The 25,857-nt window shown below is 36.0% G+C and overlaps 1 protein-coding gene across 1 annotated transcript in view; it reads left to right on the top strand.

The window, feature by feature from the left end:
- The window catches only part of LOC131068306 (transportin-1), a 65,961-nt gene that overhangs the window by 12,418 nt on the left and 27,686 nt on the right, over positions 1 to 25,857 (top strand). Inside the window, exons 13-17 of the mRNA XM_058003472.2 lie at positions 2,661 to 2,771; positions 7,369 to 7,467; positions 14,408 to 14,533; positions 15,364 to 15,438; positions 16,065 to 16,136. Of these exons, the coding sequence (XP_057859455.2) occupies positions 2,661 to 2,771; positions 7,369 to 7,467; positions 14,408 to 14,533; positions 15,364 to 15,438; positions 16,065 to 16,136 (483 nt within the window). The remainder of the gene's footprint in view (positions 1 to 2,660; positions 2,772 to 7,368; positions 7,468 to 14,407; positions 14,534 to 15,363; positions 15,439 to 16,064; positions 16,137 to 25,857) is intronic.

The following is a 25,857-nucleotide window of genomic DNA, read 5'->3' as shown; positions in this document are numbered from 1 at the left end:
GGGTCATGGGTGTCTGCAACTGCTGGGTCGCCCTCGGATTTTCTCCAACAAGGGTCGCTATACTGATTATTTATTAGAAGTATACATATATTTAAAAATAAACAAAATTATAGAAGGCGAATTTTATCCGAATTTTTTTTCGAATTTCTCTCTTGTCGAATTTCATCCAAATTTCATGGCTGTCGAACTTGAACCTTGTGACTTAGGTTGAGATTAATGTGAGAGTATATGGCTTTAACTATAAAATTACTACCCCAATAAGATAAATTTTAGAGAAAGCCCCGTGTTGCCTTTGGCACCAAAAAGAGTGTTGGTTCAACTTACTAGAGCTATCAATCAGCGTGTAGTCACCAGTGCAGTCTAATAGTATAATTTACAGTGGCTTGAGAGGTAGCATCCTCTGCAATTAGCCATTGGAGCTATTTTCTTTGGGCCTGGGCATGGCTAGGGATTGCTGTTGCTGTGCATCAATGGCTAGATCTAGAAGTATAGGTGTGTGGAGGATTTATTATATGCATAGCATTGTTTTTCTGTTCAAGTCGTTAGAGCAGTATGTATACTGTCTTCACTAATTGAGTTAGGCTGAAAGAATGGGATGATTGTGTTGGCGTGTTCAGAAGGTCCAATTGAGGACTTAATGGCCTAGAGGCCATTACCTTATGGAAAAGATCCAAGCGTCTTTGTTTGGTGCAATGAAGAAGATGGACAGGTTTTCTATAGTCCCACAAACATCATCTTCCTTCCATCAAATTGTATGATGATAGATAGATTGCACACCAAGAGGTGAAGTTGTTTGGCTAGATCTAGAAGTGCAGTATAATGTTGTATTAGTTATGGAGAATTTATTCTGTGCATAACATGTATTTGTGTTGAAGCTATTAGAGTAGGATGTATAGCATCTTCACTAACTAAGTCGGGCTGAAAGAAAAATGTGATCGAGTTGACATGTCCAGAAGGTCTGATCAAGGGTGCAATCGCTAGAGGCCACGACCTCATGGAAAAGGATCCAAGCATCATTGTTTGGTGCAATGAAGAAGACAGACACTTTTGCCACAAGGTCGCACCTTATTTGGATCAAATCATTGGATAATAGATAGACTGCACACCAAATGGTTATCAGCTACAAATCAGTAGATCATAGTCTCGCCTAACTAAATGTTATGTGATGATGAGGATCTTGTTGATGCCAGGATTTATAGATGGTGAGATCATAGTCTTTCCTGACTAACTAAAGTTGTAAGACATTTTGACATGCAGATCGTCCGATCAAATAAAAATGCCATTTGATTTTTGCAATGTGCAAAGAAATGATCGACACAAAAAGCCAACTTGGGTTGCAGAAGCCAAAGGGTGGGGAAGGAGACTTTTAACATAAATTTGATGTCTTCTGTAAGTGCTTGATTAATCTTCCACTTTAAGAGAAGCTAGGTAAGGCACACCTGAATATTAGCTGTAGGAAGCAAAGTGGTCTATAAGATATTAAAGGACTACAGGAGCAGAGATCTCTCCCAATTCATGCTGTTAGATGCACAGGTGAATGAAAAGTAGTTTCCTTAGAGAGGCAAAATTTCAGGTTAAATTAACAGGTTTAAATTTGAATTTGAATTTGCTACAGATAAAACTTGATAAGGTTTTGGAAGTGCAGAAAGTTTCAATAGAGTTTTGTAAGTTTGACAAGTAAAGAATGCAAAATTCTTTTGTAACACGCATGTCCTGGTTTCCAAATGAAAAATAGTATTTGTAATACTGACTAAGCAGATATAATACCCCTTCTTCTACAAATGCTGCATTCCTGCAGATGATTTGGTGAGGAAAATAAAATGAGGCACTAAATCTTTGAAGTTTTGAAATTCTACACAAATTTCAAGGATATAATTAGGTGGAGGAAATGATGATATTTCATGCTATAGTGAATTCTTATCATCAATAGGTCAGTGAAACATGACGTAGGCAGTTCTGAGGAAACACACTTTATAGTCAGCTGCATGTTGGATAATATTTCAAGCTTCTTTTGACTACACCAAAACATGAACCTATATAATTTTTCAAGACAACGAATCGCAGGCATTTGTGTTTTCATCTATCTTGTTGTTTTAGCATACATAAATGTATTGTCAGCACATACATGAGTGGTACTTTTGTTAATTATAGAATTATGCTAAAACTGTGACCATCCTCACGTTGTTGAGTGCTTCCTTGAGCTTTGATAGGTGATGTAATGATATGTGCTTTAAAATTAATGTGGATATGCGTGATAGTTATGTATCTAGTGGGAGAAAAGGATGATCTTCGCAGTTAAACATTATGCCATTTGCTGAATTGGATTCCTTCTTTCCCAAGTAGAGTTTGAATAGCAAACCCTGCTAGATATCTGCCTAGACAAATCAATGTTTATAAAACTGCAACACTTTCTTCAATGCATTACTGATGGCAGATGTAATTGCCATATATTTGTGGCATTTTGGCAATCATATTTAAAATTGTGTAGATATGTTTTCTTGTAAGTTTATGATGATTTTCTTTCTAGCATCTGGTACTAAGTCACGTCTTATACTTTAATTTCCCACTATTACAAGCCAACTTGAAAATCACATGTATTTGATTTACAATACTTTGTTTGTATGGCATACAAATCTATAATATATATATTTTAAATGCAGGCCAAGTTAAGTGCTACTGACATAGCTTGGAAGGAAAGAGAAGCTGCAGTTTTGGCACTGGGTGCAATCGCAGAGGGTTGTATCAATGGACTTTTCCCACATTTACGTGAGGTACGTATAAAAGTATTGGGATGCATTACTTATTATTTTTAAACTGTTGCATATGTTTGATTTAACTATGCACAATTTAATGGCATGAATGTAATCTTTACGTGTTGTTTTCTTTGTTACTATTTTTTTTTATGTCTAATTTCCATTTTTTAATTTTAATAGATATTTTGTTGTTGAGATTGTTGACATCAACCCAAACTCCTTGTGAGCTTCGTAAAAGTATATCTAGGTGTCAACAAGGGCAAACCCAAAGGAAGGGTTTTTCCTTGTTCCATGGGGTGTTGGGGAAGGGAGATGGGGGGATGCCAGGGATGAAGTTCAGGTACAGGTGGACCATTGACCCAAATTTATGTATGATGTTAAAACCAGGAGGGGAGTTTGGTCCCTTTGTGCTTTTTTCTTTAATGAATGAAGAATTGGTCAAAAAATAAGGACTTGGTGTTGGAGAAAATGTAGTGATAAAATTATGAAAAATGGCATGTGCCATGAAGGTTTGTGGGGTCTCAATGACCCTGATTTGGGCTTGGTGGCAGGGGCTCCAGCTTTTGACCCCTGAAGCTGGAGAATCTGACCAGTTTAAATGATGAGGGCTGTGCACTAGAATGCATGAATATGATCATTCTTGTATCTTTGTATTAATGCTGAGAGGCATTCTACAATGGCAGCAAGGGGTGGAGTGTAATGGTGTGGGTGTGTTAACAAAATCTCTTACTTTTTACTTTACATTTGACAAGTATTTACATGTCAAATATTAAGTTTTAATAATAAACATAATATTTCCAAAATTAATGCACATGAAATTTATGGAGAGTATATAGTAAATAAAATAGTTTGAAAGCAATATAAAATAACTTTTAAGTAAATAAAATAGCTCTAAACTGATATTGCCTGGCATTTTTTAGATAGACGTATTTAGGATATCTATACTGCTTTATATTCTTCTCTATTTTCTAGTAGACGAGTCATTGTTTTTAAGAAATTCCCTAGAGCAGTCAGCAGAAACTCAAAACATTTAGGGAAACTTAATAGCATTCACCACAATCCCTCCCTAGCTTGAGGTGTCAGTGATGTACGAATCAAGAAATATTTGAACACCACCTTCCTAAAGTTGAGATAAGAGAGCATGCATCTGAGTAAACAAAAACACTAGCTATTGTTTTAATAGTTTTTTTTTACCTCTAATACCATGTAAATATTCCTCTTTCTCTCAATATCAACCATTTGTACATGCACTCATGCTGTCCGTTTGTTTAAAAAGCTGACACAAACTAAAATTGTTACTGTGCCCGAGAAATTGTGGAGACCCTTTGGTGTCGTCTCTGAAATAGTTGAGGGACTTCTTAAAGTTCTCAAGCTCTCAGGGGCTTCCTGGTGCCCCCTAAATGCTGCCCACTGCAGCAGGATGTTCTGGAAACATTTATTCCCTGGTGGTGTCAGTGGGGGGAAGTCTTGCCCGTCCCCACCTCTGAGGGATGTTCCCATTCAGGATATAGCTATTTTGAGGGGGTGATACATCCCTGTGGAACTATGGGTTATTTTTCAAGGAAAGAGTGCAGTTTTGTGGCTCATTCTATTATATCGGTGGGGATACTAGTGTCATGCAATTTCGTGCCTCATGCTACTTATTGGAACATGCAAAACACATTGATGCTGCCTCTTCACATCTTCTCTGCTTCTTAACTTGACAAAATTCTGTGTAATTTTCAAGCAATCTTTTTCAACAAACATGTTAAGCTGAAAGACACACATGTTAAGCGTTCTAACCAAATTCCCATGGCTATTGGAAAGCTGAAAGACACACATGTTAAGCGTTCAACCTGGAAAACCCTTAAAAATTGTAGCTTCTGTGCATATCAGAAAAAGTGCACTGCTAGTCACGAATATGTCATCGGTGAATGTTCTGTTCACAAGGGCAAACAATGAGTTTGCATCCTATGTAAGTGGTTGTAATGTCCTTTTTTAAATTTTCATCATTTTTCTTCAAATAATAAAATCTAACTCACAATAGCAGTTGCACAATTTATTATACGTATGCAATCAACACAGAAATTGTGGTTTTAAAAGTTTTATCATATATTTCAGATTCAATGCTTAGCATGTATCTCAAAAAGATAGAATTTATACTCTGTAAATATTCCACCAATCTGAGGTGATCTCTTTTTGTTTAAATGCCTTTAAACATCTGAAAGTCTGCCTGAATCAACAGTTTTTGTCCGCTAACTCAATGATGGAAATTAAAGGGTTTACGTTCCAAGTTACCAAACCACGGTTCACATTCCACAATGGATAATAATATAAAAATGCCTTCAAAATGGCTCCCTTTCTCCTTGTGATCTTCTTTATATACCTTATTCCTTCATGAGACAACCCTTTCACGCACCTTTTGACCATTATTAAGTCTATTCGTTATTTAATTCAATTTAATAACTTTAATCATCTTTACTTAGGCACTTCTTTTATTATCCTTGACAGCTTGTTTATGATTATATCTTTTGTTATAATATTAGGTGGGGAGCATTACAATTTGCTCTTCCCAAGATTGCTTGTCCTCAAGCAATCATAAATTAGGATGCTAAAGGATTTCCTCACTCTCCCATGTTGCATATTCTTCGGGAATATATTTTCATTGGATCAGAAATTTTATCGTGGTTTTGTTTCTTAGCTTTCTTTCTCTAAAATGTATAATGGCCTCATCAGTTAAAATCAATTTTCTTTCATCATCCGATGGGGTTAGTTTAAACTTTAAATTAAAGGAATAATCTGACATCCTAAAGTTCTCTTTCTTGCAGTGGTTGTAGATGTTACCAAACATTGTGCCACACAATGCTATTTGTCCATTCCTAACTCATCTTTTCATTCTTTTTGCTGTTATAACACTAGGAGCTCCCCTAGTAATATGACTTGCAACATATGTAACCCCGAGTTTTCTAGATATGGGTGGCGGGCAACAAGTTTAGAGAATGGCTTTTTTTTAAGGGCCATTTTTGGGGATGGCAAGGGATGATTATTTAAAAGGGGAAATTTAAAATATATATGGAAATTTCATATATTCATAAGATAAAATTGATAAAGCATTCGTCATATACATTATAGATCCTTAATACATAACATTTGTTTTAAATTTAGTGTTCACATGATAGTCGAACAAATTAGCAAACATGAAAACTTAATCTGTAGGGTAAACTTGAAGTTGAAATATATAGGGAAATTTGAAATATTCATAAAGCATACATCTTATACATTATAGATTCTTAATACATAATATTTGTGTTGAACTGATAGTTGAACAAATTAGCAAATGCCAAACCTTAGTTCGTGTGTGTGTGCGCAATTTTTTTTAATTCAATGCCATTACCATCCCTATTTTGGGTTCTATCCCGTTAGCTTCTTTTGTTGTTGTGGTTTTAATTCAATGCCATTACTATTTTCAATGTAAGACTTTTGGGTCCTTCTTCCTGCTACATCTGGTTTTACTTTTTTTCTGTTGATATTTTTGGAACTACACTGAAGGCGGGCTAGAAAGTGGAGCTGTGAGCATTGTTTGCTCTTCGTATAAGTGTTATAATCATTATCGTGAGACATGTAAATACAAGCACATTGTGCAGGATTTTGGAAGAATAATTGCTAGGAAATTTCATGTTGGTAATTTAAACCAGTAAACAATCAGCTGTGTTGTGCATCTAATTACTGCAGTGTTAGCACTTTGTTTTTACTGTTTTGAGTTTCTGTAGTTTTTTGTGAGTCTGGAGATGAGTGGGTGCTTTCAAATGCACTTGGGTACACCAAACATGCACTAGTTACTTATCTTGCCCTACAAAAACTATTAGTATTTGGGCTCGCTCTTTATGTTTGGGGTTAAACAGCTTCGGATTTATCTCCATTGTTGTTGTTACATTTCTTAGTGCTTACTAGCTTCGTTATTATCATAATCTAGTGTTTTCGTTAGCTAGCAGTCATCTGTTGCCAGTTGAAACTTCAAACAAATGGTTTGTTGCCATTTTTTTATGGAATTATTGTCCATTTGGGCTACATTTTTATTATAGATACCATCTTGTGTTTATGACAGGGTTTTCTTCTTTGACATTGTGACCAACAACACATTCGATTGATATTCATTGATATATGTATGCTGGATGCCATCTTTTCATTGTTAATAATATAAAATAAACATATTGAAAGCAAGTGAAAATGTAGACTTTGGCTGTAATAATCAAGCAAATTAGCATTAAGTGAAGTGCATTTTGCACAAATGGCTTTCTTCTTTTCTCATCTTGCGCTTTTAGCATTATTGGTAGAAAATATCTCTACTAAAAAAATTATTGATGGTATTGATGCCATTAGTATTTTAGACTGCTATTGTGACAATTAGATTGTTTAGGTCCATTTGATCATTCACTGAAGCTGTTTACCTCCACTTTCTACATCGAATAGTAATGTGAATTATTTGCTTTTACTTTTAGAATTTTGGGACATCCGGACAAGCAACTTTGTAAAGTGAAAGATGCTGTCATTGTTTCTCTTATTTGGAAAATATTCTCTGAATTTATTTTCCTTATACAATTGATGAATGGTGCAACTTTTTTGTCTTATATTACAGATGGTTTCTTTTCTTGTACCTCTTCTTGATGATAAGTATCCTTTGGTGCGGAGCATCACATGTTGGACTCTTTCTCGGTACAGTAAATGGATTGTTCAGGTAGGACTATTGTTTTATTATTACTGGATTGCATTTTTCATTTCATTTCATTTTTAAGTCTTTTAGTATTGGTGTACATTAGAGCATCTTAGTTTTTAATTTTTTCTTGTTGCATTTGCACACCTATAATTTATATAAATCTGTTAATGAGTTGAAGAATTGGGGCTAGTGAATTTTTCTTTGCAATAAAATACCATATGATGCTACAAAAATGTGTGACATATCCTTTGTGATACACTAGTTATGAGAAAGTAATAATGGATGCAAGTATAATAGATAGAGATTTGATGAAAGTGAGAGGTGATGCCATCAGGAGACCGCACTCTTTTGACAATGGATCATCTCATCAATGGTTGATATTAATATAGTTACTTTCCCATTGGAGTATATGTGAATTGGTATTGGGGTATTGGTTTCTGGAGTGTTTTAAAAATTCCATTTATATGTGTATTTTCCTATGCTCCCCCAAGTTTCCGGGATGGGGATGGTAAGGGATGATGAGACGTGTTTTTCGTAGAGGGGCACTTTTTGACCATTTTTAGAGTACAACAAGGGATGGCTTTTAAAAAAAATATTTTTTAAAAATAAGGAAATTTCAAGTATTCATATGATAACACTGATATAACATTCACCATAGACATAATAGAATGTTTGTGGGCATGGGTAATTGAATAGGAATAATGATGTTCTTTATATATACATATGAGCATGAGTTAATAAAGACATGGCTGATTTGTGTGTATGTTCAAGTGAGGGATTTATTACTAAAGTTTTCATAAAGCCTTCAAGACTGCATATTTTGTTGTCAAACTCATTAACAAAGAGGGACGGTTAAGTAAAAAGATAATTGGTAGGTTCTAGTTTGACCTTAGATGGGATTGTTCTATGAGTTGTTTGTGCAAATACATTTTTGCATTATCAAAGTGACATTTCTTGCCAACCATGACTTAACTTGTATTCAGCAGTATAATGCCTATAGCATGCCAATGTTGTCTATGGCAGTCCTTGTATATTATAAAGTATAAACAAGTTGTACAATGAATGAAACATGATAATTACTTGTTTAGACAGTTTGATGGGGGTTAGGGGGCAACACCCTGTTGACGTGTATTTTGAACACAATCATACACAGAATAAAATACCCAAGGGTACGTTATCCTCTCTTGAATAAAGTCTCTGATTGCTGAAGATGTCGCAAAAAAGGATCAATCAGGGTGACTCCAATGTTCTTTTATGTAGGGTCTCTACGTGTGGATAAGCTCTTTGTGGTATGATGTGATTTGCTGGAATCACAAGGGGACTTACACTTGATGCCTGAACTTCTGATTTGCTTTGAATATTGCTGGAACACAGGATCTTACTAGCTTTGACTTGAAAAAAAAAAGGAAAAAAGATGAGGGCGAGGAAAGGATCTAATCCTAACACTAAGAATGTAAGAGCAATGAATGATCTTTGATGGAATTCTAACTAAGTCTTGTTTTGACATCATAGAACCATCTCCACAAGGCTAGTGCGATTTTCGAAGGAAAGCTTTATGATGTTCAAATCATCACTGCAGGCATAGACACCATCAGGTTGATGCATATCGATGAAGAAGCGACAATTGAAGTTAAGCTTAAGCTGAATGATTCCAGTTGACTACGCAAGGCAAGTCTGCAATCGACAAACTGCTAGTAGTATGGATATACGAATTTCACCATCAATCAAGCACATTTCTTCCACTCATCTAATCATAAAATCAAACATGAGAAGTATAAAGACCATGCAAATTGTCGAATCGACCCATAAATTTCACCATTTCTTCAATGAAGTTACAAGTCTTTTACAACAACATCTTGGCAACAATCTTTGTCTTCTCTCTCTACTCTACTCTAATTGCTATTCTATCTTATTACTTATCTATCTCTTATCTATCTAATGCTTCCAACTATTTTCTAACTCCTAATTTATTGCTAATTACCTTTACAAAATGAAATGCCAGGGCTTATAGAGTGCCCTCAATACAATTCGATGGCTTAGATCAATTTGAGATCAATGGCCAAGATTTTACAATGAAAACCCTAATTAGGGTTTGTTACAACCATTACATAACATTTAATGCTTGACCAATGAAATAATTGTATTGCTTGGACACATGTCCTCTCTGGAAAAATCGACCAATGGATAGCCGGGGTAGGTACATCGGAGTTTGTGCCACCTTCCATGGGTTAGGTACATTGAATCTGGACATGTTGAGGTGGACCACACTGACTGGAGAAGTGATGACTAGGATGCCACCTCGTCTAACACTTGTAACTTGGTAAATATTCAACTTGATGTTGTTGAGAAGCTAGCTTTAATTAACTCTTCTGAAATTATCTGCTCCTTCAACGAACCCTTTGCTCTAACTTCTTGTGTCCTTGATGTGCAGGACGGTTGTTGTACCTCGCCTTGGAATACTGGATTGGAAGAGGTCGCCCTTATCTTGATGATGCTGGATCGAAGAAGGTCGTCCTTGTCGATGCCAGGTTGGAGGAGGTCGCCCTTGTCAATGCTAGGTTGGATCGAAGAAGGTCGTCCTTGTCCTTGCTTGATTGTCCTTGTTCTGGCTTGATTTTCCTTGATGAGAGCCTTCCGACTTGTAGATCCTTTGAGTTTGGGAGTCACCATCTTGATACCTACACAACATTTCAAAATTAGTAATATATCTTGAAATCTAAAAATTAAACTTTAAAAGGAAGATTCAAGATTTTAATTAGGAAATTTCATGATAAATCTTGAGTTATCATTTCCTAATTTAGGATTTTCAAAGCAAAATTTAAATCTTCAAAAATGGTGCCAAGGTAATTACGCCATACCTTCACTTGGGAATTAATTCTAAAAAAAAGATGCCAAAAATAGGAGAATTCGCTAGGCAAAATGTAGATCAAGACTCCCTTTAGCAAAATGCACCCCCTTTAGCTTGGAAAAGAACTCCATCTTCCACTAGCTTCTTCAAGATCTGGAAATTCGCCTTCAAATGTCTTCAAAAATCTGGAAATTATCCTCCAATCTAGCAAGAAATATGCTTCTCCAATGGCATTCAAGATGAATTTCGCCTTCCTTAGTCTCCACATTTTGTAGAAACTTGCTCCACTCCAGCTAGATTTCGCACTTCTTCTTTGCCCTTCCAAATCGCATTTGAAATGATGAGTGAATGATGGATTAAAATGTTTCAAAATACCCTTCTTATATAGGCGCTCATCTCTTTAATTGCCCATAGGCCGACTTAGAAAATAAGGCAAATAATAAACAAAACTTAAATAAAAAGGAGGCCGACTTTTTAAAAAAAAAACATTAAAATAGTATCCCCAAGCGCTCTCCCTTTTTATTTAATTTAATAATTAATTAATTTAAATGCCTTTGTAGTTAATAATTTCGATTTTTAAAAGGCTAAATTAATTAATTAAATACCTTATGCGCTATTTTTAAATGCCAATTTAATTTTTTAAAATATCTCAAGGTTTCATCGAAATTGGCATTTAATGTGTCATAGATGATATTGGCGCCTAGGCATGGCAAGATAATGGACATCAACAAGATCGCTCTGGTCCCTGGGAGAGGGACAGGAGCGCCCTTACACTTTAGCCTTGCAATTCTTGTTTTTCACGTTCAACACTTCATCCTGGACGTCCAAAATGGCATTTTACTTGAAACCTTGAGTTTGATCTATTCAATTTTTGGAACGAATGCTCCTTAGAACCATTTTCGCCCTGGTCCCTGGGAGAGGGACAGGAGCGATTTTGCATTTATAAGCTCACTTGTGTTTTGCTAGCTTCGAAAATTATCTTCAACGGATCGATTGCGTCTTCCTTCATGCCTTTGATGTCTCAATTTGTCCAAACAAGGTCAGGAATGACTCCACTAAGCTTTTTCGCTCTGGACCCTTGGTGAGGGACATGAGCGATTCGCCTTGGACCCTTGGAGAGGGACAGGAGCGCTTTTCGCTCTGGAACCTCAATGAAGGTCAGGAGCGAAATTTGACTTTTCGAACTCTCTATCAGGACAATTTTAATGGAATATAACATTTAAGTATAAGAAAGAAGAAACATTTCCTTCACTTATACTTTAAGTTATATTCCATATATACTTTCAGGATGTTTGAGAGTGGTTTCAGACCTCCAGGAGTTATATTGCAAAATCTAGTTTTTTGAGGTTTTTCAGTTTCCAGACTTAGTCAAATTTCAGGATCAGGACATTCCAGACTTAGCCAAATTTCAGGATTAGGACATCACTCAAGCCGGAATCGCTATCCTATTGATCACTTGGGCGACACTCAAAATGCAAAGGCTAACTAACAAAACCCTAAAAGACCCAAAAACAAACCCTAAAAAGCAAAAAACATGGGTCCCCATTGGCAATGGGGCGATGTGTGAAAACGTCACAACACACCCCCAATGGGATTGAGGGGCAGCAACCCTCACAAGGGTCTGGGGTAAGTGCCCCCATCTGCCCCTTGTGGGGCACTACAGGCAGCATCCTTAGTGCATTCCCCATCGTAGTACAAGGCAAGGTTGAGTGATAGAGCCGTTGCCACCAAATTCAAATTAAAACCTTCAAATCCACACATACCTCAATGGCGGATACCATTTTTACATTTTTTAATAAATCCTAGTGGACAAGTTATAAACCAAACAAGCATTGAAAGGTTGTAAGTTTTATTTCAAAAAGTAACTAAAGTTGTCCTTGGGTATGTTAGGGGACGGCTAGCTGCCCCCAGGACAGATGGGGGACATCTAGACATCTCCCGACCGTCCCTTAATGTGCCCTGCAATTTTTTTGAAGTCCTGTGGATGTTTCTTAGGTGTTGCTACATTCTGGAAATGTCTCCTATAGGGGACAGGTGTAAAAATGCAAGGGACGCATCCCCGGGGAGCACTGGCATTTTCACTTTTCAACTCCAATTTCCTGACTATTGTTCTCTTGTTATGTGCCAGCTTTCTTCTCTCTATACATTTTTTTGCATCTCCTGGCATTGTCACTGCTCTCTTCAATCTGGTATATCCATTGTGCCCTCCATTTTCTCCATATTTTCCATGTCTTAATCCTGATCTAACTATGTTCATTCTTGTTATTCGTTGTGCAGTTTGCTTGCTTCCAGTCATGGTACTTCATCATCTCTTTGCTTTTTGTCCAGTTTCTATTACTGGTTTACCCTACTTACTTGTTCATCATTAGATAAATTTCCTCCTTCCACCAATCATCATTGATTCGATCAACATATTTTTCACTCTCATTGAGACTGAGGTTGGTGAATTAGTTTTGGGTGCAAAATATGAGGAATTCCTGGTGTGAGGATGTTAAAGTATTGTAGGGTTATTCTAGAACAAATTCTCAATGTAATCATGAACACAAATATTGTATGATGACTGATGTGATGTGCAGTTTCTCCCAACCGTGGTTTTGTGTTGTTTCAATGAAGAACCTTTCCAATTTTATGAATGAAACTACTGGTTTTATTTTGTTTTTATGGTCAGAGGTTGTATTGTGGGTCATTATGTACACCAATGTTAGACAGAAATAAGTCTGGAATGGTAGTGGGTTATATGAACTCTTCTAATTACAGTTACATGGGAGAAATTGATGGTTGAAGCTATTGGACAAAGTCAAGTTCCTTTTTCAACTATCTTGTATAATAAGGATTTCTTTCTTAGTGCTATGATTTGAATTCTCATAGTTCAGTGGAATGCAGCCAAGAAATGAGAACTTAGAGAATTCTCTTAATTGATGCAAAAGAATCTCAAAAGCTAACAAGGGGAACACACTCTTAGAGCTTGGTAAGATGGATATGTGCATAGCACAGTTGTTCTAGAGAATGAAGGGTATAAAACTGTTAGGTTTTGCTAGATAAGTTTTTAGATGAGTTTGATGACATTTACTTTAATGAATCTAATCTTTTGCTCATTGCTCCCACATGTATTATTTGCATTATAATCCTCTAGAAGGGGATTGCTAAAGTCGTAGGTGCATTCTGCACAATAAGAAGCATCCTAATATCATTTGTTTTTCCTGGATATGACATTTAATATGCATGAGTATGGAGTGCAACCATTCCTGTAATCTCATCCCTTTTATAAATGATTGTGTGTTTTATGCATCTGATAAGATAAATGTGAAAATCATGGGCATTAATGCTAAGTAAGCCATCAAAGAGAAGGAAGAGGAAATAAGGCATCAAGAAACCTCTTTTTTAACTGAAAAGCATATGAATGATCAATGTCACAGCCCCCATGCAGGTAGGCTGGATGCTTTTCAAGATAAGCATTTTGAACAAATATGTCATTGCATGCAATCTTCTAGTAGTTGAAATTGTGATTCAAGGAAAGGAAAAGTTAAAAGTTTGAGAACAATTATTTTCTTCTCTGTTTTTCATTCACCATTTCAATTGATTTGACTATCTTGATTTCCTGGCAAATTACAAAAGGCACCAGATGGTTGAGGATGCTTCTGTATGTTTTAAAAGTCATCAGAAGGATGAGAATGTTTCTGTAAACAATCTGATATCATATATCATTAATAGAGATGATTAAATGTCAAAGCTATGCATACTCTTAATCTTTTTAATGAGCCAAGGATGTCAAGTCATGTGCAAAGCCACACAATTATAATTAATAGTACTCTACATTTTCATTTCCACATTTTAAATATAGCATACTATTAAATGCCAAGCATACTGCCAAATCTCCTCATGTAAATATTGTGAAATTTTGTGTATTTGCACCTATCCACATGTATCCGCACGTATCCACACTTAATGTAATTTAGATAGCAATAAGAGTATTTTTTTCTATTTAATCACCTTCTAGTTCTCATTAAATGTTTGTAGTTGCTGTTTCTTTCCATTTTTTGATAAATATTATTTGACTGGTTTCTAGTGTTTTCATCTCTCTAATGGTTTTTTGTTGTATGTTTTTGTTTATAGGCTGCAGGTCATACAGAAGGGCATGACCAATTTGATAAGGTACTTACTGGTCTTCTCAGACGAATTTTAGACAGCAACAAGAGAGTTCAGGAGGCTGCTTGCTCTGCCTTTGCTACCCTCGAAGAGGTATTATGTTTCCTCTCTCTTTTAACAGAGGATTGTGTGACCTGGGATATTTAATATGTTGATGTTTAGATCAGAATGATAGCAATTAAACAAATTAAGACAATGAAGAAGGAGAACACCAAAATACCCTGGGAAAACCTTCCTCTTGAAGCTAAAAAAACCAGCAATCAAATCTCTGATTATATTTAGCAAATCTGAATCAATCTTTACAAGTTTGTTTCACCTATTGAAGCTATATGAACAAATTAAATCATCATATGCATCTGATCTCTACGCATTCAAACTGTCTTCAGTCTAATTCGCACATGCTGATGATGTGATCTTATCTGCTGAGGATGAGTTTGCTTGATTGAGAAATGTATTCGCTTGATTGAATACTGAATTCGCTTGCCAAGGAAAGGATTCACTATGCTGGATGAATTCGCTGATCTGAGTATATTCGCTCTGCTGGAAGTGTGTTGTAATTCGCTGAATGAATTGATACTAATGAATGACATTTACACCTTGTATATAATATGCAAGAGGCACCCTTTCATAGTGGGTCGGCCCTTAAGCAATATAGGATAAAAAGTTAACAATAACAATAATATAATAGGGTTGGCCCTATAAGCAATATGACATTCCATTATAAGTTCGGCCAAATACAAGTTAGATTTTAATCTTGCACATCCATCATGACCAAGGCCGATAGGCTAATTAGTCATTCATATGCTAGGTCGGCCTTAGAAGGAATCCGACCTAGCTACAAACATCAATATAATATTGTTAAGAAGTGATTTATGGTAATTACATTTTCTGAACGAGATTTTATCTATGCCTAATGTGAACAGGAGGCGGCAGGAGAATTGGCACCACATCTGGAGCTCATTTTACAACACCTTTTGTGTGCCTTCGCTAAATACCAGGTCTATATCGTTTTGTTCCTACTTCCTTTTCCTACTTTTGAATGCCTTGTCAGTCAACTTTGAAATCTGTCTTCTAGTTGATGCCCCTCTTCCTCCAGTCCTATAAACAAGTAAATTTTTGAAAATAGGATTTATGAATGATGGGGTATCTTGAGTATGAAAATAGTTTACAATTCAATTTGTTTTTCTAATATGGCATGCATGCAAAAGGTTTGATAGCTGGAATAACCAAAAATTAAGATAATTGTTCAGTTTAGTCTTGGACCTTGTAAGATGCAAGTCTTTGAATAAAAGAAATTCAAAACTTTCTAGTTAGTCTCTACAGTTTTATAGTTTTGAAATTTTAATTATTACCAAAAGCCATGTGCTAAAATTTTGGTGCAAACCCACTTTTCTAGATGCATGCACAACTCATTACCTTATGCTTTGCAATTGTTGCTATTGCGGTTAATGTTGTGTCCTGTACATGTTTGACCTGTCACCTAACAATATAACGCATATTGTTAAAAACTTAAAAATTAACGTGCATAGCTAGCTCTATTTTGTTTATATTCTGTAAGATTGTCTTTATATCAATCACAGTACAGCAAGGGATAAATTGCCGTTGCTTTCTTATTTGCCTGCAGAGGCGAAATCTTCGTATTGTCTATGATGCAATTGGTACACTTGCAGATGCTGTTGGCGGAGAACTCAATCAGGTTCTTCTATAGACAAATATTTCCCTCCTAATGAAATGCATTTTATGGTTTTTGTTTTTCTGTGACTTGCAACTACACTAATTTCTATTTTCTATAAACTTTGATTTTTCAAGAATACTAGGAGATGGTTTTTTGTCTTTTCAATAATTCTGTTTAAGTGTGGGAACATCTGATATACACGCCAGCCAGCTATATTCATCATAAATACATTTATTTTCATAAATTACCTGGAATTTTGCGAAATAATTTAAGCGTGGCAACACCTGATGTACATGCTTGCCAGCTATGTTAATTTAAAACACATGTATTTTCGTAAAGTGCCTCAAACCTTAGGAAATAATGTGGGTGACTAACTTGTTATTTTAAAGAGTGGTTGCAAACAATCCGGGCAGTAATTATTATCATTTCTTTTCAGTAGCCTTGATGAATTTTTGGTAAGTTGGGTACTGTTGTGACCATTTCACACATTGTCCCATTGCAAATGGGGACCTCCCACTTTTTTCCGCTTTCTAGGTTAGTTGTCTTAGTTTAGTTGTCTGGTAGTGTCTCTGGCTATTAACCTTTTACTTGAGGAGGTGCAGTGCCCCAGGTTGCCAAGAAATGAGCAGGTCATTTCTTTCTCTTAAGGATGAAATGAGTCAGTTCTCAACACCTTAGAAATGAATGATATATGATGATCATTTCATTTGATCATCATCATCAGAGATGGAAGAAATGATAAGTGTAATTGTGGAGGTCAGTCATGAGAATTGAGATGTCTGATGAATGCCAATTGTGAGGAGGTTTGGGTGACGACGAAGGATCCTTGGAATGAGTAAGGTAATGCCACAACCCATGAAATTGAACAAGAGAGGTTACTTTCTATGACCCCTCAAAACTCTGGCCCGCATTCATTCACTGTCAATGACCTTCTAAAAGTCCTACTAGCTCAAAGGGCATTTCTTGTGATCCACCAAAAGCCTGATCAAGGTGAGAGAGTCGTTCTACTTGGCAAAATGAATATTGATTGAGGTGAATGCTTGATGTTTTAAGAGATAGTGATGATTGACATGGATGAAATCTTCTAACAAAGACTTGAAATGCTTTAAGCCAGCTAATGGAACAAGTGAAGTTGACACTTTTTGAGTCATTGTTAGTGTACCCTGGGATCTATGACCACTGTCAGTGAAGGGTGAAAACCCCAACCACTATTAGTGGACCTTCAAAACCACAACTTTCTTGAGTGACTGTTAGTGCACACTCAAACCCCACCCAAACGATAGCAAGAAGTGATGACTAAGATGATGATGGAAGATAAATTCAATGGGTCAAATAAGATAGGATGGACCAAATGAATGATCAATGAAGTTTGAAAGCATGTATATGATAGAGATTGGGAGCTTTCACTTCCTCTAGAGGACCAAATCCACGCCCACTTCCATTAGAGGACCAAATCCACGCCCACCTTGAATGATTTCTAGTCCAAGGTGAAAACCCTGACCACTGCCAGTGATACCTCAAATCTCTGACTAGTATGATGTCATTTCTAGTTACTTATCAAAAGTACGATCAGGTTAAAGGTCTTCATACTTGGTTGAGTGAACTTTGACTGAGGCGAATGCCTAAAGGTTTTAAAGTTTAATGAAATTTGAGATGAATGAAGTTGCTAAAGGTGGTGGAAGCATGATGAAACGGCAAGTGAGTGAGTTGCAATCACCCTTTGATGTCGCTGCCAGTGATGCATCAAAAGGTCCAAACCAAGAGCATGACTTCCAGTTCAGGGTCAAATCCCTGACCATTGCTAGTGGGGTCCAAAAAGTCCGACCATGCTGAGTGAATTTCTAGATTGCCTAGAGAAGTTCGACCAAATATGCGGAAGAGAGAGCAATTTTTAAAGCTGATTGAATGAATGATCAAGGGTTATAATCAAATGGTGTAGAAGGCAAGGTTTGAAGCTTTCATTTCCACCTAAGGGCTACATATATGATCATCTTGCAAGCATTGTCAATGACTATCAAAAAGTCCGATCACTTTTGATGATAGCAGGTTCACCTCCAAAAACCTGAACTTCCTATGCACCCCTAAAAACCCGAACTTCTTGAGAGGTTACTTCCTAATCCATGAGTAGTAGCAGGTCTCAGACCTGAATTCAATGCAAATCAGACATGTTTCAGACCTGAAACATAACAAATCAGACCAGAAATCAATAAAATCAGACATGAATCAGATCTTGAAATGTGAAAATCAGAAATCAAATAAAGGGAATTCATTTCAGATTCTAAGAATGACATTGTTATCTTCTATATCTTGATCAAGGTGTTTTTGCTTTTCAGGATTTGGAAGCAAGGAAGAAAGAATTTCATCACTTGAAGGAGATGGGGATATGCAGGAGATCAGTTCATAATGTTCGAGCCCAAGGAAGTAGATACCAAGAAGACAATCATTCAAAGATGAACAACATTCACACCTCATGGTACTTGAGGCGAGGTTAGGGAGAGAGGCTCAAGCTATGAAAAACTTAGCAACAAGTGATGCGGATCAGCTTCAAGATGATGGCGAATCAAAGACAAGTAAGATAAGAGGCAAGGAGTAGTATGATCAATGCATTCATAGCAAGAAGGAAAGAACAAGCATAAACTTCACTGGGTCTACGTCCAGTGCAGCACTAAGGTGGAATTCCAAAGCAAGAAGGTGAAGGGATTTAGGATCAAGGAGATAGTTCCAGAAGAGTTAATTGAATTTTGAAGATGATGCAATCTGGGAATATCTCCCACCTTTGTCTCATTCATGTTTGAGCTTAGAAATGTTGAGTATCAAGAGATATGCATCAATCACCTACATTTGTGATGAGTTACAAGGAAAAGCTGAGGTGGCGCCCAATCATCTTCAACTCAATCACTACGTTCCAAGTTAGAGTGTCTAGGTTCATTGCACTTGACTCATCCAACGAGGTGGATAACTACCACATGGAGGCACAAAGTTCAATGCACTTGCCCTCGTCATCTATTGGTAAAAATTTCAAGGAAGGACATGTGTCCTATATTTTGTAATTTTATCATTGGTCAAGCATTAAATGCTTTGTAATAGGTATAACAAACCCTAATTAGGGTTTCTATCTTGTAATCTTGGCCATTGATTGTGAATCAATCCGAGCCATTCATTGTAAACAACTATCTATATAAGGCTCAATTTTCTCATTTGTAAAGGAATAGTGGATAGTTAATAGTAGGTTAATAGTTCAATAGCAGCTAGTAGTTAGAAGTAGAGGAGAAGGCAGAAATTGTTGCCAAACTTGTAAATAACCATCCTTTTCATTGAAGATATGGTGGAATGTGTTGTTTCTTCTACATAATTGCATGGTTTCTTGTTGGATCTTCATGTTAGATGATGACAATTAGATGGATGAAAGATCTTTGTGCATGATTGATGGTGAAGCTCCTATTTTCATACTACTAGTATTTCATTGCTTGTGAAGTATCTTGCATAGTCAATTGAACTCATTTATCCAAGCTTAACTTCAATTGCTACTTCTTCAATGATATGCATCATCTTGATGGTGTCTATGTTTGTGGTAGTGATTTGAATATCATATGCTACCTTAGGAGATCACACTAAACTTTGTGGAGTTGTTGCTTTGCATGGCAAAGCAAAGTCTAGTTGAGTTTCATCAAAGATTGTCCATCGCTCTTGCATTCTTAGGATTATATCAACTTTATAAACCCTTTATTCTTTTTTTCAAATCAAGTTAATTTCGTCTTTCCAGCAACATTCAAGCATTCAAGATTCAACGTAAATCCCCTTGTGATTTCAGCAAAATCACATCATAACACTGAGTCTATTCAAGAGCACGCCAATATCTTGCATTCGGAACCTTGGAGTCATCCCATTTGATCACATAGTTTAGCACTTGGGAGGATTTTGTTCAAGAGAGGATAGAATACTTAGTATTTTATTTTGTGTTGCATAGTGCATAAAAAACACATCAACAGGTATTTGATTGCATAATTTTTGTACTCACTAAAGACTTCATCATAGAAGTGGAAATTGTTTATAGTAGACTTGAATTTCTAAGCTGGTTGCAAGAATGCATGGATTTGAAATAATTTTTATTTCCTATTTATAACAAAACAAATAACTCACCTGTGAAATATAGCACCTGTATGGATGCATATGCTCAAAATGGGAGACCTGGCAAAGCAATTTGGGCTTATAGAAGATTTGTTTATCAGATTTGTTAATTTAAATGAAGGAAAATGCTTACTTTATGGTCTGGACTCTGTTTCATATTTTGAAGTTAATAAGAAACCATGCTATCAACAGATGTTCGTCAAGTAGTTTCATGAGATAATAGAAGGTGGATACAGACAAGAAGATTAACAAGAAATTTGAGATGCTTCTATTTGTTTAGCTTTCTCCTAGAATCTATCAAATTATATACTATTGTTTAATCATTCACATTGCTGATATACATGAGAAGTTGGTGAAATGGATTCATTTAACTACACCTAAATTAGTATCAACAAACTGCTATGACACCCACTACCAACTTCAATAACTAGCCTCCTAGTGTAATTCCTAAGCTTACTCTTACTCCAATGGTATCTTATTCTATATATAGGGAGAGAAAGGTCATTGAGCAGATGTTATGACACCCACTACCAACTTCAATAACTAGCCTCCTAGTGTAATTCCTAAGCTTACTCTTACTCCAATGGTATCTTATTCTATATATAGGGAGAGAAAGGTCATTGAGCAGATGTTGATCAAAGCTTGTGAGGATTGAAATTTACTGTCAGGTTACACAATAGCTGCTAGTGATCATTGACTAAATACATTTATTGTAGACACTGGTCTCAAGTCCTTAATCTTGTGAGAAAATGCACCAAGGCTCACCTATGAGTTAGATCATATTTGAGAAAATGCACTCGCTTAATAGCTATTTTACTAGATTTTAGAAGATGGTTGCCTAGTTTCTCCTCTTCACCCAGTTTATGGGTTGTTCACGTGTTCTCTCTGTAGTTTCAGTAAGTTTGTAGCAATGCCACATTCATGGAGCTCCAATATTTAAAAGAAAAGATGAAGTAGATGATATGTTAGCCAAGTGTGTAAGATAATTTGAGGATGTGGAAAAGTCAAATTTTGAAGGAGTGAGTTCGGTCAAATTGACAAGAGAATGGAACAATGTCATTAGAAAATGTAAATGATGTTCAATTTACATTCAATATGCAAGTTATATTCTACTTTAATATTTTGTTTTCTCTATTACTGAATTATTATATAAATAATAAATCTGATTGTCTTCTTTTATGTGGCAGGAGAGGAGGAGCATTTATAAATTTCAATGTCCATTCTCACATATTTCATTTGACATATATAGTGGGTTGGGTACGGTCAAGTGATGCCTTGACCGACCAAAAGACATGGCCGATCAAGACATCACTTGATAGTGCCCCCTCACTATAATGGTGCATGGCGTTTTATTTTACCAACCGGTGCATATTCAAACACCCGATAATTATCGATGTATGCCAAACGGTACATGGTTATATTAACACTATCTTAACACCTGATATAATCGGTGTATGCCAAACGGTGCATGGTTATATTATCACTATCCTTAACACTCGATATAATTGGTGTGAGTTTAATATATCACCCGATATTTAATCGGTGCAAACATAGACTAATATCGATATCAATCGATAGTCTAATCGATAATCCTTAAGTCATATTTGCAAAGGTTAATTCAATTTGTCAATCGGTGAATATGAATATATTATCAAATTTGGAATACTATGATAACGAACATTTAATATAAAAGGAATGTTTATCAATTGAATGCTTGAGTTTATTCATTTTAATAATCGATATGATAAATGATTGAATGAGAGACTTCATTTATCTCTCATTCAATCATTTATCTTATCGAAGCTATCTATACATTAACACTCTCTCTTAGCTAGGTAAGATAAATAAGAGTAGTGTATCAAGCATCACAATTCAACTGATAGTTAGCATTCTTTTACATATTTTAATTTTCTAGGGGATCATATCATCTACTCACAAGATATGAAGTATCACCTAATCACGTGATACAAAATGTCTATCACATTAGTCTTGTGATGACAGGATATCACCTCAGCACATGATACCAGTATTACCTAAGCACGTAATACTTAAGGATAATCATATGAGAAAATATTCAATTCTCACCTTTATCCAACATATGGATGTTTTACCATAACACAATCATGGCTTCATCTATGATCCACTAGAGATCCAACATGATAACTGGTTTGGACATTATAAAATCGTTACCTTATAATGTCCCCATACAAGTGTTCACTATCTTGAGAGATCGTCAGCTCTTAGATATGAACCTCGGGGATAGAATCCAAAAATTGTCCTATCATGACTAAGAGGTTTACTCATTAAACATCTTATAGGTATGCAAATATAGATTACAAAACAAATTACCTTTCTATCATACTTAAACCTTTTTTGAAGTGATCAATCTTCACTCTGGAAAGAGGTTTGATCAAAATATTCGCAGGTTGATCTCCTGTACAAACATATTCCAGTTGGATTGCATTTCTATCTACCATATCTTGCACATAGTGGTATGGAATTTCAATATGCTTGGATCTGTCATGAAACAGTGGGTTTGTTGAAAGTTTTATGCAGCTCTGGTTGTCACAGTGTATAACAGTGGGTTTCATAGGTTCTCCAAACAACCCCACAAGCAACTTCCTAAGCCATACTGCCTCTTGGGCAGGAATAGAAGCTGCAATGTATTCTGCCTCGGTGGAGCTTTGAGCTACAAAAGACTGTTTCCTGCTGATCCAAGATATCATAGCTGAACCTAGACTGAAGCAACACCCTGAAGTGCTTTTCCTGTCTGTCACACTTCCAGCCCAATCTGAATCTGTAAATCCATGTAGGTCTATATCAACCTTCTCGTATTTGAGACCAAGGTTTAGAGTACCTTGTAGGTACCTCATAACGTGTTTCACTGCAACCAGGGGTATCTCCTTCGGTTCACACATAAACTGACTTAGAGCATTAACTGCATAACAGATATCTGGTCTTGTATTTACCAGGTACATTAGGGACCCAATCATCTGTTTGTATTGGGTAGGATCAGTGGGTTGTGACTCTGCTGCTTCTTCTTTAAGTTTATGTAAGTTGGTTTCCATAGGAGAGGTCATGGGTCTACAATTTAGCATTCCGAATCTCTTCAAAATATCCAAGGTGTACTTTCCTTGGTTTAGTATAATGTTGTCAGAATTCTGCCATACTTCCAATCCTAGGAAGTAATGAAGGAGTCCTAAGTTCTTCATATCAAATTCTTTGGATAAGTCATTCTTGCATTGATCTATAAGGTGATCATTTCTTGTGATTAATAAGTCATCAACATATAAAATCAATATTAGCATATCACCTTTATTTATTTTGTAGTAGAGATTAGGATCTGCATCATTTTTGGAGAAGCCTAGTCCTCAGAGATAGGTGTCAATTCTTTCATACCAGGCTTTGGGAGCCTGTTTGAGCCCATAGAGAGCTTTCTTGAGTCTACACACATGAGACTCTGCATCATGAATTTCAAAACCTTCAGGTTGCTCTAGGTAGACTTCTTCTGAGATCTCACCATTTAGAAAAGCTGTCTTAACATCCATTTGGTTTACCTTCCATCCTTTTGCTGTTGCAATGGCAAATACAGCTCTTACAGATGTATACCTGGCAACAGGTGCAAAAGTTTCTTCATAATCTATTCCCTCCCTTTGTGAGAAGCCGTTGGCTTCAAATTTGGCTTTGTGTTTTTCAATGCTGCCATTTGCAGCGTGTTTGATCTTGAAAAACCATTTAGATGAAACCACAGATTTCTTGGTTGGCCTAGGAACAATCTCCCAAACGTCATTTTCCATAATGGACTGATACTCTTCAGACGTGGCGTACTTCTATACTTGATGTTCAAGTGCATCTGATACATTGTTTGGTTCAACTTTAGAGAGATCATTCATAAGGGCAACATAGCAAGTGAATTTATTAGGCCTTTTGCTTTCTCTGAAGGTTCCTAAGGGAGCAACAAACTTCTGAGCTTCTTCTACAGTTTTGGTGGCCCATAGTGGTCTTTTCTTGAGGTTTTCTCTAGGTGGACTTTGAGTTTCACTCATAGTTTCCTCAGGATTCTCCCTCTGAAGCTCAAGAGTAGGATCTCTATCTAAGTTGGGGTTGGGGATACAGACTTCAGGATCTAGAGAGCTTTGGGCTCTTTTGAAGGCTAAGTTTTCTTCAAAGATCACATCCCTACTTAATTCAATTTTCTTTTGACTAGGTATATATATCCTGTAAGCTTTGGAGGTTTCACTATATCCTACAAAGATTCCCCTTTTTCCAGAAGGTTCTAATTTTAATCTTTTCTCCTTAGGTACATGAATATAGACAGGGCCTCCAAAAATCTTAAGATGGCTTATATCCGGTTTTGTTTTAGTAAAGACTTTCTCAGGGGTCTTATCTTCAAGATGAGAGTGAGGACATCTGTTTTGCATATATACAACAATGCTAGTTGCTTCTGCCCAAAGATTGATCTTTAGATTCTGATCAAAAATCGTAGCTTTGGCAGCTGCAACGATTATCCTATTTTTCCTTTTTGCTATCCCATTTTGTTAAGGGTTGTAGGGTATTGTTAACTCCCTCTTAATCCCTGAATTTTTACAAACCTCTTTAAATAATTCTGATGCGTATTCCCCCCCATTATCAGTTCTTAGGGTTTTAATTTTGTTTCCTGAGCAATTTTTATTAGAATATTTAATTATATTTTAGTCACCTATATTTAGTTCTTTGTTTAATGGCGAAAAAGAGAAGAACAATGGAAGCCATATGTGATCATGGAATAGGGAGTTTTGATTAAAATTTCACATCCTTATTGCTTTGATTGTATTATTCTATTGATGTTTGTTTGAATTCTTTAGCTAGAATAGGGATTCATGATTTCCTTATTATTTCTAGTTAAGTAATGATGATTTTGTGCATATACAAGCACATCATTATGTATTCTTTGCTTTTGAGTAATATAGAATTCATCATTTAGCTTTTTAGTTAATCAGCTTTTAAGCTTTATTTAGCATTTAGCTTTTTCTTTTTAATTAATTAGCTTTTAAGCTTTATTTAGCATTTAGCTTTTTCTTTTTAGTTAATTAGCTTTTAGCTCTTTAATCTTTTACTTTAACGTTATGTTCTAATTATAGAACATCGTCTTGTAACCTCTATATATACGTGTGTATATCGTTCAATGTAATCATCTGATTATTGAATCATTCATTCAATTTATTTTTCATGGTATTAGAGCATGGAAATTAAAAATTTCGAAAATTTTTGTTATTAAAATTTTTCGAAGTTTTTATTGAAGAGATTTTTTTTAAAACTGTTTTTTTCTCTTCCTGAGCAGTTTTTTTTTGCAGGTTGAAAATTTTCCTAGGGTTTCTGCAATTTTTGACTAGGGTTTTGACCCTTCTGTTCAAGTCGAAATTTTATTTTGGTTGTAGATTCTTGGTGGGTTTTTCGAGAGCTCAACTGGGTTGTCGTCAGATTTTCCTGGGTGCATCGTTTTTCATGCCTCAATTTTTGAGCCATCGGATTTGCATTCTGTTTTCAGATTCTTGGTGGGTTTTTCGAGAGCTTTTCTGGGTTGGTCTCAGATTTTTCTGTGTGCCTTGTTTTCCGTGCCTCGATTTTTGTGCCA

This window comes from Cryptomeria japonica, chromosome 11 (assembly GCF_030272615.1).
Source record: "Cryptomeria japonica chromosome 11, Sugi_1.0, whole genome shotgun sequence".
Classification (NCBI taxonomy): domain Eukaryota; kingdom Viridiplantae; phylum Streptophyta; class Pinopsida; order Cupressales; family Cupressaceae; genus Cryptomeria; species Cryptomeria japonica.
Note: the sequence above shows the minus strand (reverse complement) of the source record. Positions and strands in the feature narration are given on the sequence as shown.